Source organism: Macaca mulatta, chromosome 3, assembly GCF_049350105.2.
Source record: "Macaca mulatta isolate MMU2019108-1 chromosome 3, T2T-MMU8v2.0, whole genome shotgun sequence".
Lineage (NCBI taxonomy): Eukaryota > Metazoa > Chordata > Mammalia > Primates > Cercopithecidae > Macaca > Macaca mulatta.
In genome coordinates, this window is record NC_133408.1 from 9,608,069 (window position 1) to 9,626,383 (window position 18,315).

Genomic DNA, 18,315 nt, shown 5'->3' on the forward strand with positions numbered 1-18,315 from the left:
TAGTATTTTCTTTAAAGGAAATTTCCTGATAGATCTTTGGTGATAATGCTTGTCCTATATTTTATAATATTTCTAGGAGCTCTAGGAAAGGAGAAATGAGTCACTCACCAATATTCCAAGAAACCAACTCCCCTGGGAAAATTCGTGAAACATTGTCTGGATATTGATGCTGAAAGTTGAGAGCTTGTCCCACAGTATTTCAAGCAAGGGAGGACACACACACAGTTGGGTTTGGAGAAACTCTGGCAGCCATGTGGTCCAGCCATTTTCTCTTATCTCTGCTACCCATCACTCTTAGAAGGTCACGTGCTCAACATGCTTTAAAGAAAGTACTCAGGCAATGCTCCAAACCCTCTCCTGCCATCTACAAACTCACGCTGAAGCCCAAAGGAATTAAGGCAACGTTAGTACAAGCTTAACTTTGAATCTGATTTATCTTTGTGAGATAGCCTCATACTTCAGTGTATTAGGACCTTCCCTGGTCTGGTGAACAAGGCCACAATGATGGCAGCCTAAGGAGCCAGGTAGGGTTACCTGGACATAGGGACCTTAGAAAGGATATCTGGTGAGGCTAAGGCTCTGAGCCTTATTGCAAAGAGGGTCTTCTCACCTAAAGCATCCTATGTGGCCTGCTCAGCGAGAATGTCACCTCCTCCTTCAAGCACACCCCGCAGATGTTTTTACCCCAAATCATGAAAGTTTCAGATTATTTTAGAAACTTTAACTGAGTGTATCAGTGGTGAAAACCAACTTTACTCTAAAAAAATGGTACCCCATCCTGTTAGGCAAGTTCTTTACTCTTCAAATCTGCTATTCCCTGGGCTCACAGGAGAGCACACTCATTGGGTTTTGCCTCCACATCACCCACCACCTTCCCTTGGCTCACCAGGGTGGCCACAGTGCTCACACAGGCACCTTCCTCCTCCCAGTGGTTCACCACAACTCCAGCCCCAGCCTCCCTCCTGAGCGGCTCAGCCTGGCCTCCAGGGCCCTCCAGGGCTGATGTCCTCATTGTCTATGCCAGCCTCCTGCCCTTCCTCTCACACCAAGCCTCGGTCCCCCTGTAACCTGTTGTTCCTCACGCACCAAGCTTCCCCACCTTTCTTCATGCCATTTCTCCACCTGGAATATTCTTCCTTGCCCTCCCCTCTCCCATCGCTCTTCTTCCCCTCCTGCACACATTGAAGCTGCTTCCTCCATGAAGCACACCCTGGTTCTGTGAGTTAGAACTACATTTTCTCCAGTCTCATTCTCTGTCTCTATTCTGTTTCTCCCCCTTGTCTCTTCTCTCTCTCTCTCTCTCTGTCTCTCCCCTTCTCTTTGCTCCGTCTGTTCCTCTTTCCATCAATGTCCTGTAGAACCCTTCTGGTGTTTTCCCCTTGATACCACGTATTGCAGCTATTTCTCTACACATCTTGCCTTCTGGACCAAACTGGAAGCTCTCTGAAGACAGGCGTAAAGCCGGCTTTACCTGGATGTCCTCTTCTATCGGGTGCCCATCTTATGCACATCAGTAGATTTTTCAGCATCGGATGATTGAAGAAGGATCTTAGACCTGGATTCTCACTGCTGCCTTCAGCACTAATGTCCTTCATTTCTAGGACTTCTCACCAGTTCTTAGAGATGCAGGCACGAAAAGAAGACTTCTTGGGTTTGATGCTCTGCTCTACTCCTTACCAGCCGTGTGATCTGGGGCGATCTGCTGAACCTCTCTGTGCCTTAGCTTCCCCATCCTCAAAGTAGAGAAGACGGTACCTATTTCACAGGGTCCTTGTGAGAATTAAGGAGATAGTCGAATGTAGTAATGCAATGAAAGGCTATAATAAATGTGAAGTAAACGTTAGGAGTTACTATTTTTGTATATTTTCATATTGTTATGTTTTTATGTATTTTATATTTATATTGCCCTAAACCATACTTGCATACTGGCTATTGCTTTCCATTTGTTTTTCATTAGGCAAAAAACTAATTACTGACTCTTAAATGCTGTGGCCTATATTTTTCGGCAACAACTCAAGGCCATATAAATGATGCCGTACTAAGAGAACACTCACTTGCTTGGCTATCTGAGGATGCGGCATTTTCCATTTAAATCAGTCCTCAGGTGACCTGCCATCGCACCGTGTCAGGGAAGAGGAGTGGGAAGATGAGGAGGGGCCAGGGCTGGTGCATTTGTAGAGAACCTGAAGAACAGGGTGGGATATTTGAGGCTCCTGGTTTAACCAGAGGTGAGGCCCCTGCTGAGGATACTAAGTTCATAAAATGGTCTTATCGTTTCCTACTTTGCATAAATGTTTCTTTAAATGGTTGTATTTTGGAAAAAAAAATCACAGTTTTCTGATGAATACAAGCACACATTTTAGAGAGATAAAAATATCTGAGATGCAAATATAACCGGTTTGAAATACATCAACCATGATGAGTTTCCCCCTCATCCTTAAAAGCCTACTTCTGGGTAGCAGAAAGCAAGGCAGCACCGCCGAAAATGCAGACCTCACTGGGTTCTGTCAGCTCCTGTCCTCTGTCTGAGGGAGCCCCATGCAGCGGAAAAAAACCCTTTCTACCCTTTCTAGAAGCTCTGCATTCATGAATCAATCTCCTCTTCCCCCATCCTCCTCTCTCTTTCTCTGTCTCTCTCTCTCTCTCTCTCTCTCTCTCACTCACACACACACACACACACACACACACACACACACACACAGTGTCTCAGCCTTAGCTCTGAGGTACAGTCACACTGTTATAATTGCCCTCATTAAAAACACCTCTGTCATTTTAGACAGTCAAAGAGAAGTATATATCTGGCATGGTCTCAGTAGAAAGCCATGCTCTCTTTAGCTGAAACAGATGTGTGAGTATAAGTGACACACACACCCCCCAAGCAAATTGCTGAGCCTTTATTTACTTCCCCAGGTGTGGCAGAGGGAATAAAGTTCAGACAGAAGATTAAATGCCCATTGCCCCTGAAAGTCAATGCTCTACCCGGGGAGTTTGTTAGGATTTAAACAAGACACTTAACGTTTTTTTTCTTTTTTCAGCACCTGTGGACATGTTTTGCTCAAACATATCATCATGATTCCCCCGAATGTTCGATGTGTCTATGAATGCCTTTTATTAAATGTACAACAATACAACTTTAAGTCGAGTGCCTCCTAGAGCAAAATAGCATAGCTCTTCCAAGCAGTGCGTCTAAGTTCTGGAGCCCTTATGTTCTGGAGCGGGGCTATGGAAATACAGGTGTGGGTTGCATAGTCACCAGCTGTTGACACTCTTGATAAGTAGTCCCCTGAGGGGCTGGCAGCCGTGGGTCTGGCTAACTTCAGGGAAATTTGCTTTGTTGTTTTTGGCACAAATCTTAAAGGTCAATATTTGTCCTCAAAGAGCAAGAACAGGTTCTGACTCTGGGCCCCCACACGGTAGCCAAATGGAATAATGATTACAAACCTACACATGGACATTACACTTGAGTGTATTTATATGCCTCGTCTCATTTGTTCCTCAAACAGTCCTGTGAACCAGGCAGTGCAAATTCCACCTATCCCCACTTTAAAGATGAGAAAATTAGAGCTTCCAAGATTAGTTAATGAGTGGATAAGAAGTGGTAAAGCCATGACAAAAACCCTTCTAGACTCAGGCTTCCAAACTCTTATACACATGCTCTCTTTCTCCCTCTCCCCGCCACTCTCTCTAAGAACATCCAAGTGGGACAGACACAATAAACAAGAACAAAAAAGTTTCAGGCCAAAGTAAATGCTTTTCTCCCAACAAGTATGATTCCTGCATTTCTGATTTTCTTTTCATTTTGAAACAACATGAGATGATTACCTTGGATATAAAAACCCTCGGCTCCCCCAGGGAAAGACGTTTTTAACGCAAGTTCTTGAAGCAAACATATCTGTCTTTTTTCACTTTAAAATACCACCAATAGTCACAGCCTATCCGAGCATGTTCAGGTATCCTCTTCCTGTTGCTGACTTCCGCAGGGGTAAGGGATGGAGGACGGGGCAGAACACAGCAAGCAGCGGACCACTTCTGAAATGAGCACACCAGGAAACAGTAGCCCAAAAAGTAAAATGACTTGTCCAGGTTCCTAGGGAGGTTTAGTGGTCAGGGCTTCTGGTCTACCACACACCGCCTCCCACCCATGACCTCCAGATGAGGCTATTGAGATGGGGCTTTGGAATTTTCCAAAGCTTCCAGAGTCCCTCGATGCCATAACAAATTATGCAGTGTGACACATGGATGCGTTTGTGCACAAACACACCTAAAGATAAAACTCAGGAAAATGGTCAGAAAGAGCAGGGGAGCCAGCAGAGACTGGGTGGTGCCCAGTGGAGTTTTTCAGGATGAATTTGCAGAGGACAAGAATGAAGTGGAACTTGAAGTATCTAGGCAGAGGGAATAGTGCTTGCCAAGGCAGGGAGGTAGAAGACAGTCGTGGGTTGCAGGGAGCTGGACCTAAGGTATGAGCGGAGAAGAAAGAGCCATCAGTCCAGGGGCCCTGGCTGAAAGCAAGGACTGCATTCTCACTTGCTGGAGGAGAACTGATCAAGCAGGGAGAGGCCACGTCAGGTTTGTGTTTTAGATAGATCCCCCGGAGCTATTTCATGATAAACCTTCCGGGTTGTAGGTGAGGTTCCAATCAGGTGGAGGCAATCACACACAGGGGCCTATCATGGGAAGGGGGGAGGGGGGAGGGATTGCATTGGGAGTTATACCTGATGTAAATGATGAGTTGATGAGTGCAGCACACCAACATGGCACAAGTATACATATGTAACAAACCTGCACGTTATGCACATGTACCCTACAACTTAAAGTACAATAATAATAAATAAATTTTAAAAAAAAAATAGTCTCCTAAGTAGAGTGCAGTGAGGGAAGACCAACTTTAAAGTATGCAAAATAGGCCAGGCATGGTGGCTCACGCCTGTAATCCCAGCACTTTGGGAGGCCGAGGTGGGCGGATCACAAGGTCAAGAGATCAAGACCAGCCTGACCAACTTGGTGAAACCTCATCTCTACTAAAAACACAAAAATTAGCTGGGTGTGGTGGTGTGCACCTGTAATCCCAGCTGCCCGGGAGGCTGAGGCAGGAGAATCACTTGAACCTGGGAGGCGGAGGTTGTAGTGAGCTGAGATCCTGCCACTGCACACCAGCCTGGCGACAGAGCGAGACTCCATCTCAAAAAAAAAAAAAAAAAAAAAAAAAAAAAAAAAAAAAAAGCAAAATATATCAAGGAGTGAGGAAGGAGGAGGAAGTGGAGAGCAGGGGTTCCATGGAGAGGTCAGGGCAGGATATGCAAATCTGGGCATTGCCAGCCATTCATGGAAATTAGGGACATTGTTGTGAATGAGAATACTCAAAGAAAGAACATAGAAATGGCAAATCTAGGAAACTTCAACACTGCACTGGGACTGTTGTGTGAGGGATCTTGGCTAAATGGGCTTAGGTTTGATGGGCCTTGAGATTTCTGGGAGAGCAGAGGTTGTGGATAAGGGAAAGGGATCGGCTCCCTCTAAATCCTTTCCTGGCACATCACACTCTTCCCTGGGCTTCAGTTTCATCAACTGCATCAATATGGGGTTGGACTTGACAATCTCTAAAAGAATCACTTCCAATTTTAATATGCTATAATTCTAAATCTCTTCCCAGTAATGTAAATCCAACAACCAGGAAATTTGCTGTGAAGGAAACTCTTGGCTTTAGAATAAGGAGAATTTGCTTGGGACCGAGAATGAATGTAAATGCTTTATTGGATATACATGTTGTGTAACTGCAAACATCAACTTTCTGATAATGAGGGAAGGACATAAGGAGTTTAGAGACATCCAATAGAATAACTAAACTACTTACACCAAAACATATGTCATGATTTCCACCATAAGTTATGATATAGATGAGTCAGTCTGGGAGAGCTATATTTAGGATTTTAGGAGCCTCTCCCCACTTAATGTCAGAGGATTCCATTTAACTACAGGGAAGAGGAAATTGCTGGTCCAGGTGGTATTTGACATCTCTAGGACTAAGATATCCAGCACATCTGAACAAAAATAGCTGCAAGGACCACCCACCAGCAAGACCGGGGTCCAGAATGTGGCAGGGTCCTTAGGTCACAAGAGATGAAGTGGTCTCACACACACACACACACACACACACACACACACACACCCACAAGAAAACAGACACACTAAACAGGGCTTGTTAAAAATATAATGCCTGGAATCTGGACGCCTATGGTTTGGGGTTGGGGGGTTCTTACCACTGGTGCCATCAGAGGAGGGTCAAGCTGAAGAGGTCTGTGATCCAGAGTGAGGCCTGATGGAGCACAGAGCCAGAAAATGGAGAAGTCAAGTCACAGACCAGGACACAAGGAGAGCCAGTATGGCTAGACAGATCAACACAGCAGAACTGGGCTACGAGGAGAGCTGAGAGTCAATGACAGGACACACAGAGACAGAACAAGCTCTGGGACCAACTTCACTGAGTCCCTGCCATGGAACAGCTTTTCTGCCTGAATTGTTACAACCCACTGGGGTCGGCTGGTGAGCAGCCGCTGTGCACACTCGCATGAACCAGCGTTGTGTGAGAGGCTCCTCTCTGCCTGTCTTATTCAGCTCCGTGACGTGACACTTAGCCTCTCTACTGGCGCACGCCATGCTGTTTCTCTGCATGTTGACATAACCCAAGTGGTAGGCTAAATATCATGGGCGAAATGCCACAGCAAGCAGGTTAGTAGATTACAACTCCGTAGCTCCTTCTGTTCTCAAGGGCAATTAGTAGTTTAAGAGGTGGTGTGCTGATTTCGTTGTCATGAATACAGGGCTGTGGAAATCAAGAATACTTGCCATGTGCGAAGTTGTTTGTTGCCATTGAATCAAAGCATACCCTTCTAGTTTGGGAATAGTGTCATAGGGAGGACGAATAATGATCTTGCTATCCGTACTACAACACCCAAGCCATGACACATCAATTCGAGTGTTAGCCAAACTGCTAGACTGTACTCAGCATTGTATCAGGGCCATGGGGAAAAGCAAATACCACCCTGGGCTTCTAAGCACTAAAATGTTGATGGCAGAGGGGCTGGAACACAACAATGTGAAACCATGAGTTAACTTCATAACGATGACATGGGGAAGAACACTACACTTGTCCATAAACAAAAGGTCAGAGAAAGACAACAGTGTAAAATAACAAGATCATGTTGTCTGCCTGTTGATTTAGCAAAGATTAGGGGGCAAAAGTGCTAATAAGGAACTGAACACTTTTATACACTGTCAGGTACAACCTTTGTGGGGGACAATTGACCACTGTATGTCAGAATTTTTAATATTTAGACTTTTTGACCAAGCCATACCTCACCTTAGGATTTATCCTCAGAAAATAACTTGCACAGAACAAGTGCACAACCATATAAGGTCCAAGATGCTCATCCCAGTGTTTTATGAAGTAGTGAAAAATTCTAAGTAAATTAAATGGGATCTGGTAAAGGAAATGATGATATAACCCATGATGAGCTATACAGTCATTAAAAAATGATGACGTATTCTACCTTTATTGGCATAGAAAGATGTGTGATATGATATTAAATGAAAACATTGCTTCAACACAAAATGTGTATAGTACAGATACTTATCTCTATGAGAATAGGATCATATTCCCATATCTGTAAATATGCACAGGTAAAGAAATGGGCCTAGAAAGCAGTCACCAAAATGTAACCATGATTTCCTCTGGGGGTGGCATTAGATTTATAATTTTCAGTTTTTTTCTGAAGTTTTAAAATAATGAACATTTTAGTTTCACAGAAAAACAAAGCTGCAAAAAAAGCATAATAACAGTGGACAATGTTTCAGTTACTACATATGTTAGGAACACAAAGAAATTAAAGAAAGCCAAAGAACTGTGGAGAAATTAAAGAGAACTTTTCAGTAGAGATGACCAGTATTCTTAATAGCTCCAAGGTCATGTTTTAATTAGGACAGATTGAATTTCTGTATGTATTATTCTGGCTTTCAAACTCAGTGGGTTATAACCTATATCTCGGTTAAAACAAAATGTTTTCAGCACAAAGTAGATAAGGTTATAAACCCATCAAAGCTTACGACTTTTAAAAGGCTCCAGGAACCCAAAAAGTAAGACAAAGAAATATGTATAAAATCTATTTAGTTTTTTGGAAAGAAGAAACCAAATGACTACAAAAATATCAACTCCAAAAATACCAAGAAAGCTTCAATAGGGGAAAACAGAGAGGAAAAAAAATTGGCATATGGATGTCAAAAATCCAGTGTCAAAGAGGTTTTGAAAACTGGTCGTGCGTCACCAATTATATATATCCAAGATCAGTGTGACAGACGCTCATTTCCAAGAGCAATGGGAAGCTTTTTAATGCCCTAAAAATCTCTTTTCAGTGACTGACTGATAATATAACTATAATGTGGGGTTTTTATTCATTGAATTATCGGAAACCAAATTCTGACCTAGGAAAAAGAAGGAACTTTTAGCTGTAAATGGCAATTAGATCAATTCATATCTAAGACATGTTTTATAGATCATTGTCTTTTCTTCTCACCTCCAGGAAAAGCACAAAGAAGAAACTGCAACAATGGCCAAGCTGACAGAATCCATGAGTGAGTAGCTTCAAATTTATTATTTATTTTTTGTTTTGAATGGGAAAATGCGAAATCGCACAAAAGAGACATCCCGTGTGATGATCTGATTTGTCCTTCTCTTTCGCTGTTACGGGACCGAGATCTGTTTCACACACACTGCCTCCTGTTGATGTTACTTTATGCGTTATTCGGAGTTCATGTTGCTTGAGGTCAAATTCTGTGCTGAAACTGTTACCCACAGTATGGAGCTGAAGAACAAAAATAGATTTTATTTGTAACACTGCGCTGGGGATTAGGACCCACAGTAATTTCAAACCAACTTTTAGGAGGTTTAGTCAAAGTCAGCTGAAGTTTTTTCTGGGCATCTATTCCATGGGCTGGATGATCTAAAGAGAGGAAAGAATGATAAATCATTGTTAAACCCTTCAGGTGTACTTCAGAAATTTCAGACAGAGCTATTAAAAAATGGAGACCTTGCAGTATAAATAGCTTGTGATGATTTAGGTTTTGAACGTAGCGTTATAGTGCTCTTAAGCTAAATAAACAGGATACACAAAGCATTTTTTTTTCATTACTTGTTCAGGTTTGTGTTACAATTTTTTTTTTTTTATTATACTTTAAGTTCTAGGGTACATGTGCACAACTTGCAGGTTTGTTACATATGTATACATGTGCCATGTTGGTGTGCTGCACCCATCAACTCGTCATTTACATCAGATATAACTCCCAATGCCATCCCTCTGCCCTCCCCCCTCCCCACAATAGGCCCCAGTGATGTTCCCCTTCCCGTGTCCAAGTGATCTCATTGTTCAATTCCCATCTATGAGTGAGAATATGTGGTATTTGGTTTTCTGTTCTTGCGATAGTTTGCTGAGAATGATGGTTTCCAGCTGCATCCATGTCCCTACAAAGGACACGAACTCATCCTTTTTTATGGCTGCATAGTATTCCATGGTGTATATGTGCCACATTTTCTTAATCCAGTCTGTCACTGATGGACATTTGGGTTGATTCCAAATCTTTGCTATTGTGAATAGTGCCGCAGTAAACATACCTGTGCATGTGTCTTTATAGCAGCATGATTTATCATCCTTTGGGTATATACCCAGTAATGGGATGGCTGGGTCATATGGTATTTCTAGTTCTAGATCCTTGAGGAATCGCCATACTGTTTTCCACAATGGTTGAACTAGTTTACAATCCCACCAACAGTGTAAAAGTGTTCCTATTTCTCCACATCCTCTCCAGCACCTGTTATTTCCTGATTTTTTAATGACTGCCATTCTAACTGGTGTGAGATGGTATCTCATTGTGGTTTTGATTTGCATTTCTCTGATGGTAAGTGATGATGAGCTTTTCTACATGTGTCTATTGGCTGCATGAATGTCTTTTGAGAAATGTCTGTTCATATCCTTTGCCCACTTTTTGATGGGGTTGTTTGTTTTTTCTTGTAAATTTGTTTGAGTTCTTTGTAGGTTCTGGATATTAGCCCTTTGTCAGATGAGTAGATTGCAAAAATTTTCTCCCACTCTGTAGGTTGCCTGTTCACTCTGATGGTAGTTTCTTTTGCTGTGTAGAAGCTCTTTAGTTTAATGAGATCCCATTTGTCAATTTCGACTTTTGTTGCCATTGCTTTTGGTGTTTTAGACATGAAGTCCTTGCCCATACCTGTGTCCTGAATGGTATTACCTAGGTTTTCTTCTACGGTTTTTATGGTATCAGGTCTAACATTTAAGTCTCTAATCCATCTTGAATTAATTTTCGTATAAAGAGTAAGGAAAGGATCCAGTTTCAGTTTTCTACTTATGGCTAGCCAATTTTCCCAGCACCATTTATTAAATAGGGAATCCTTTCCCCATTTCTTGTTTTTCTCAGGTTTGTCAAAGATCAGATGGCTGTAGATGTGTGGTATTATTTCTGAGGGCTCTGTTCTGTTCCATTGGTCTGTGTCTCTGTTCTGGTACCAGTACCATGCTGTTTTGGTTGCCGTAGCATTTTTTAAGAGGAAAGGGGGCTGGGCATGGTGGCTCATGCCTATAATCCCAGCACTTTGGGAGGCCGAGGCGGGCAGATCACTTGAGGTCAGGAGTTCAAGATCAGCTTGGCTAATATGGTGAAACCCTGTCTCTACTAAAAATACAAAAATTAGCTGAGCATGGTGGCGCATGCCTGTAATCCCTATTATGGCTATTCGGAAGCTGAGGCAGGAGAATCACTTGAACCCAGGAGGTAGAGGTTGCAGTGAGCCAAGATCATGCCACTGCACTGTAGCCTGGACAACAGAGCAAGACCAGGTCTCAAAATAAAAAAAAAATAAAAATAAAAAAAGGAAAGTGGAATTTATTCGAATAAAGCCTTCTTCAAATGAGAAATGCAATTTTCTATATTGAAGTCGAATTATTAAAGACCATATGAGTATGAAATAAACCATCAAGGCATATTTTTTCCTTTGAAAAATGGAAATTCCTCCTGGTGATGGATTTCATATGGAAAGTTACAGTGGAGGCTTACAAACACTTCTCCATGAACACCTTTTTAAATTTGGCCGGCAAAAATTAACCATTAATGTTGCCCACATTTAACTGTGCACCTTCCTCCTCCCGAAATCATGAGACTATTAAATAAAGGTGTTCCTCTGTAGCATAGTCAGTGAACCTTTATTCCAAAATATCCACCCATACCAAGAAAATATAACTTTAAAAAGTTATTTACATTGATTTCCTTTCATTCCTGACCCCAAACCTCTGTGTAATTTTACATAAGTCTTGAACACATGCTAATTTCACATTTCACTGTGATGAAAGGACTGGGTAAAGAATAAAATCCCTTCAGCACTGACACCCCTCTCCCCTGCTCTCATTTCTGTATCATCTTCTGCCCTGCTCTCTGCTCCGTCCTTTTTTTCTACCTGTAGTCTTGGAAACTGAAAATGTTAAAAGAATTTATAACTTGGTTTGAAGAACCCCAAACTGGTTGTATTAGTCCATTCTTACACTGCTATAAAGAAATACCTGAGACTGGGTAATTGATAAAGGAAAGAGGTTTCATTAGCTCCACAGTTCCAGAGGCTGTACAGGAAGCATGGTGCTGGCATCCGATCAGCTTCTGGGGAGGCCCCAGGAAACTTACAATCATGGTGGAAGGCAAAGAGGGAGCAAGCATGTCACATGGCCAGAACAGGAGGAAGAGAGGGAGGGGTGGTTCCATACACTTTTAAGCAACCAGATCTCTCGAGCACTCACTCACTATCACTAGAGCAGCACTGAAGGGGAAATCCGCCCCCATGATTGAATCATGTCTCTCCAGGCCCCACCTCCAACATTGGGGGTTACAATTCAATTTGCGTGGGGACACAGAACCAAATCATATGACTGGTTCTCTGTAAGTGAAAGCATCCTAAAGTGATGAAATGTGCTCTTCTCAGACCTGGAATGAAAGAGTGTGGCCAGTGCCATCACAAAATGGACCAGCCTGTATTGTCCAAATATGGAGTGGATCCGTGGGCCTTACTAACTAATTCACAATCCACAGCACATGAGCAGATTTCTTTCTAATCTTTAAGTCCAAATTCACCAACACGTTCTCTAAATGACAGGAGGATCAGTGGCTTAGAACCTAAGCATCATTGTCCATGAACTGAGTCTCAGGTGTCTGGGTGAATTAAATCAGATGGTGTTGTGCATAAGTTATGAGGCTAACAGTTTTCCCAAGGCTTCCGTTAGAAATTGATACTCTGGTTCAGTGAATATTATTTTTAACTCATCTGACTGAATTGTAAGGGTACTGTACTGATTAATATTTCTGGTAAAGCTATTTTAATTTTTCCATTTATATTGGTTTCCAGATACATTTAAATAAGAGCTCTTCACCTGACTATTGATTTATTGGTTTTACATTTCAGGTTTGGCTGGACAGTATTTCTAATGATTTTGGTCTGTGAATCAACTGTCATAAGAGAATTATATCAAAGTTGAATTTCAAATCCTTTGGTAGATGACTGGGTACACCCATTCTTCTAATGTGCTCTGTCATGATGAAAAAGATTGCATAAATGTTTCTCAATGCATAAGGAAATTTAAAAGTGGAGAACAGACCTTAGAATCATACCCAGTGTCCGAGTTTATTGGTCCTTACAAAGATACAGGACATTATAAAATGTATAAGATGTAAGGCAACTTCTATAGATGCTACAAAATGCTAATCATGTGGTCAACATACCAAACATTTCATTTAAATTAAACTCATGACTAATTAAATATACTACACAGTTATTTTACATAGAAGTCTACAATGAAATGCATAATTAGGTAAGGAGATTCTGTCAGTAGGCTGAGCAAAGAATTAACATATAATTGCCACACAATAAAATTGATAGGAACATAAACCATGGTCACACTCTGGAAGAAAAAAAAAAAAAAAAAACAGAACCATGAATACCTAAAACACAATGCTATGAATGGGTTTCCAAAGCCAATAAACACTTTGCTTGTTAAACTGCCAAGCAAAAACCATCTGGTTACTAGAACATCTCTATGTTTAACTAGAACTGGATAGAGATTCTTCTCTCATCACCCTACGTGTCCACATGCTAGCAAATGGCTAGCCACATCAATGGCTAAGGAAATACCATAATGGGAAAGGAATGTATTCTTCTTCTGGAGCAGGGAAGAGGTGCTATGTGCCATTTTTTTCCTGCTATGTGCCATTCATCAGCCACCTCCAAAAAGTCAACTTCAATCATTTTTTTAAGGGTAAGCAAGAGATATATTTTAAATGTTTGATTAAGATTAACAAATTGTAAGTGTTTGATCAAAACCAGATTTATTTTTGTGAGTAATTTGCTGTGAAAAAAATTACAGCAACTTTATTTAATAAATTAAAAATACTTTAAAAATATTTTATGTCACATTATTGAAATGAGGACGGGCCCGGTAAGGATAAGAAGAAAAAAAAAGGAGAAAGGAAGAAAATGTAGAAGAGATAGAGAAACAACAAACACACACACAAAGAATAGAGAAAATATATGTACGGTATATGAGGAAAGCCCAAGAGAAGGGGGTATTAAGGAGGACTGAGACAGAATGACAAGGAACAAAGACAAGACAGGTAGGCAAAGAGGGAGAGGAGGTAGGGAGAGCTTTCAACAGAGAGAGTTTCCATGGGGTCTAAAAATTAGCAAACTAAGAGTGGCAATTCACAGCCTGTGAACTTTCAACCTTCCAAAGGCTGACAATTTTTTTTAATCTTTATATATATACTTTAAGTTCTGGGATACATGTGCAGAATGTGCAGGTTTGTTACATAGGTACACACATGCCATGGTGGTTTGCTGCACCCATCAACCCATCATCTACATTAGGTATTTCTCCTAATGTTATCCATCCCCTAGCCCCCCACCCCCAACAGGCCCTGGTGTGTGATGTTCCCCTCCCTGTGTCCATGTGTTCTCATTGTTCAGCTCCCACTTATGAGTGAGAACATGTGGTGTTTGGTTTTCTGTTCCTGTGTTAGTTTGCTGAGGATGGTGGTTTCTAGCCTCATCCAGGTCCCTGCAAAGGACATGACATCCTTTTTATGGCTGCATAGTAATCCATGGTGTATATGTGCCACATTTTCTTTATCCAGTCTATCATTGGTGGGCATTTGGGTTGGTTCCAAGTCTTTGCTATTGTGAACAGTGCCATAATAAACATGCATGTGCATGTGTCTTTATAGTAGAATGATTTGTAATTCTTTGGGTATATACCCAGTAATGGGATTGCTGGGTCAAATGGTATTTCTGGTTCTAGATCCTTGAGGAATCACCACACTGTCTTCCACAGTGGCTGAACTAATTTACACTCCTACCAACAGTGTAAAAGTGTTCCCATTTCTCCACATCCTCTCCAGCATCTGTTGTTTCCTGACTTTTTAATGATCACCATTCTGACTGGCGTGAGATAGTATCTCATTGTGGTTTTGATTTGCATTTCTCTAATGACCATTGATGATGAGCATTTTTTCATGTTTATTGGCTGCATAAATGTCTTCCTTTGAGAAGTGTCTGTTCATATCCTTCGCCCACTTTTTGATGGGGTTGTTTTTTTCTTGTAAATTTGTTTAAGTTGTTTGTAGATTCTGGATATTAGCCCTTTGTCGGATGGATAGATTGCATCAAAAAGTGGACTGCCAATTTTTTAACACTACCCTTTGAAATGTTAATCTCTATTTGCATCTTCACAACAGATATTTTCAGACTTAGACTATAAGAAGCCCTATTCCAAATGGGGCAACTAGAAAGCCCACACTGGAGGGTTAGAGTTGGGGTTAGGGTTAGGGTGACTCTCAGCTTGCTCACTGGTAACCAGCACTTTGCCACTACACCCACTGACTGAAATGAAACTGAAAGCTCAATTCTAGTGGAGGCTCCCAATGTTGTCTAAAAACAGGCATGCAGAGGCCCAAACCATGCCATCATCAGAGGTGGCACAACCTAGTAGACTCTGTCCTGGCCTCTCAGATGATGACAAATTGGAGATGACCAGAGGCAGGCAAATAGCCCTAGAGCTCTGAATCGTGGTCTGCATGGAAATCTTTGCAGGCTGTTCTTACATACATTTCCAAAGGTAATTTTCTTTGTGGTCATTGCCTGCTGACACAGCACTGCCCTCCAACCTTGGAGGTCCTGGGAATGCGTCAAATACAGCGCAGGAAGTCTTGACACATGGTTTCATTGATAATTTAAATTGCAATCAGATATCTTGTCTTGTGCATGGAGTTGGAGTTGCAAGAGTTGAACAGGCAGTAGACTTGGCCCTGATGTCTCCTCCTGACTGCAGGGTCCCTTCCCTAGGACCACCCCACCCCCCCACCTCAGGGTTCTGCTGGCAAGCTGGAGTCACATTTCTGTCCCCTTCTCCGCATCAGTTGTGTGTCTGCCGTGCATTGCTGCGTCAGTAGGTGGGGACCACCTGAGCTACCTGTGGCTCTCTCTGAATCTTGGTGGAAGGAGCTGGCTTCCTCTTGCTTTCTGTCTCTATCCTGCCAGCCTCTCTCAAGCATGCCCACTCCCCACTTTTCCTTTGCAGCCAGAGCATCCCTAGGGGTTGTCCTCATGAGCCATTCTACCCCAGCCATCCCTTTGGGCATGGTCCACCTTGAAATCACCACCATAGCACATCCACATGGAGCAGAGAAGAGGTACTCATCATTGCCAAATAAATAACAGAGCAGCAGCTTTATTCTGAGTAGCTCCAGGGGCTGAATCTTCATCCAGCCAGAAAAGAGGCAAATAGACTATCTTTTTCTGCAAAGAGTCAAGGACCTGCTCTGTGAGGGGTTCAGAGGTCTTAGCTGTCTGCTTTGATATAGAGGGAATTCCTCCTATGACTAAAGAAACAGCTCAAATTTAGTACAGATTTGAAATGCTGTTGTGTCAGATGAAATGAAGAAGAGAACCAATTACAATCACCACACATTAAATTAGCTCAATTAAAGCAGAGTGGTTTCTAATCATTTATTCCCTTTTTTATGGGGTAGTTATTATAGCTCTGGCATTGTGTTAAGGCACAGAAAGACAAAAAGATGGGGTTCCTGCCTGCACCAGGCACAGCATTTGGGGGCAAAGGAGGCAGGAGAGTAACAGCTACGACACGCGGCACACGCTCTTGCAGAGGCAGCCTGTAAGTCGCTGCAGCTTGCAGGTGCAGGCCACGAGGCTTTCCTTTTACAGACCCCAGTGTGCTCCTGCATCAGAAAGGCACCCAAAGGATGATCAGGGTTCCACCAGGCAGCCAATGGGACTGTAAGTGCTAGAACGTCATGGGGGAGGACGGAGGTGGGGGAAGAGCAAAGCATTGATAGCAGATGACTGGGCAGACAGGAGGAGTCAGATTGTAAAAGGGCCTGTGTGTGGCTTGGGTTTTTCCTGTGGGTAATGGGGCAGTGCCGAAGATTTCAAAGAAGATAAGCATTTTAGAAGGAATCCACTAAGGCAGCGTGGCATGGATTGCAGGTTGGGCATATACGGACAAAAGAATCCAGGAGCTGGAACACCACATGAGCTGAGAGACTCTGGGGGCCTAGAGAAGAGCGGATCTGAAATGAATTAAAGAAGTGGTGACCAGTGGGATGTAGTGGAGGACAAGAAGGGACTTTGAGCTTAGGGAAGAGGCTTGGCGAAGCTTTCAAGAGACCCCGGGACTGGAAATGCAGTTGGCAGAAGGAGTCAATTGATGAGCTGATACAATTGGTTCAAATGCAAATATATTGAGTTTAGGGTTTTCCAATGGTAGGCATTGGAAAATGGTAGGCATTTAGTTGCTTGGAGTTGATTTTTGGTCCACAGTCAGTGTGCCTTTTGGGAAAGAACCCCCTACTCTCTAGGATATAAATAGGGCAGGCGTGTGTATATATCAGCAGCATGAGGCTAAGTCATGTTGCAATAAAAAACATCTCTGTGGCTTAACATACATGCACATGCACATACACATTTATTTCTCCTTTATGCCACTTGTCTGCACTGGTCAGCCATGATCTGGACATGCTAGGGTCACCCTGGGACCCCCACAGTCTCAGAGGCTCCATCTCCACCTGCGTTTTCACATCCGTGGCTATGGTGGGGAAGAGCACATGGCATATTGACACTGCATCTTAAAATTCCATCCAGAAGTGACACATGACACGTGTCACTTCCGCTCTGATTGCATTAGACAAAGCAAGTCAATAACCTCGCCTAACTTCCAAGATGGAGGGGGCACAATTCCACTCTCTGCTTGGAAGGAGGATGTACAGTCACCAGAGGACAGAGGGGCTGAACTGCATTCTAGAAATGCCAAGAAGTCGGCTGGGTGCAGTGGCTCATGCCTGCAATCCCAGCAGTTTGGGAGGCCGAGGTGGGTGGGTCACCTGAGGTCAGGAGTTCGAGACCAGCCTGGCCAACATGGTGAAAGCCCGTGTCTACTAAAAATACAAAAATTAGCTGGGCGTGTTGGCGCACGCCTGTAATCCCAGCTACTCTGGAAGCTGAGGCAGGAGAATTGCTTGAACCTGGGAGGTGGAGGTTGCAGTGAGCTGAGATCATGCAATTGTACTCCAGCCTGGGCAACAAGAGTGAAACTCCATCTTAAAAAAAAAAAAAAAAAAAAAAAAAAAAAGATGCCAAGAAGCCAGACTGGGGGACAGGGAGATAATCAACTCTCAGCAATGGCTGGAGACCACCACTATCTCTAGGTCAGAGGGACAGAAAAGAATGACAGAATTGGAACTACAGCCTACCTGTCTGATGAAAGCTTGAGCCATGCAGGAGGCATGGCCACTGCCAGAGACTCCTCTATAGGCCAAGAAGAGGGAGAGAAACTCCTTGGTTCTCCCGTCCTGCCGACCACCAGGATCCCAGTGGAGCCCCCACTGGCTAAGACCATCTGGATGTCAGCTGACGGAGCTTCCCCGCCCCCGACCTGATACAGAGCTGAGAAGGTTAAGGGTGAGGCAGGGACCTGAGGACAGACAGGCCAGGATGGGCCTGGGAAAAACCTGAGTTGATTGTCAGAGAGCAGATGACTGCTCCATGGCTCCAGAACCACCTGCCTACAAAGACAAAGCCTGGGTCCTGGCAACCAAGACAAAGAGCCCAGGAAAGCAGGTGTCAGAATTCTAGATGGGACCCCATTCATCCGGAGGTGCCAGGGTTCCTGACAATGGGAGAATCCTGTAGATTCTGTAGAT

At 43.0% G+C, this 18,315-nt stretch overlaps 1 protein-coding gene across 1 annotated transcript in view; it reads left to right on the forward strand.

Annotated features, from left to right (window-relative positions):
* Positions 1 to 18,315, forward strand: part of KCNJ6 (potassium inwardly rectifying channel subfamily J member 6) — a 309,305-nt gene that overhangs the window by 74,118 nt on the left and 216,872 nt on the right. Inside the window, exon 2 of the mRNA XM_001083031.4 lies at positions 8,577 to 8,628. Within this exon, the coding sequence (XP_001083031.1) occupies positions 8,604 to 8,628 (25 nt within the window). The 5' untranslated portion in view covers positions 8,577 to 8,603. The remainder of the gene's footprint in view (positions 1 to 8,576; positions 8,629 to 18,315) is intronic.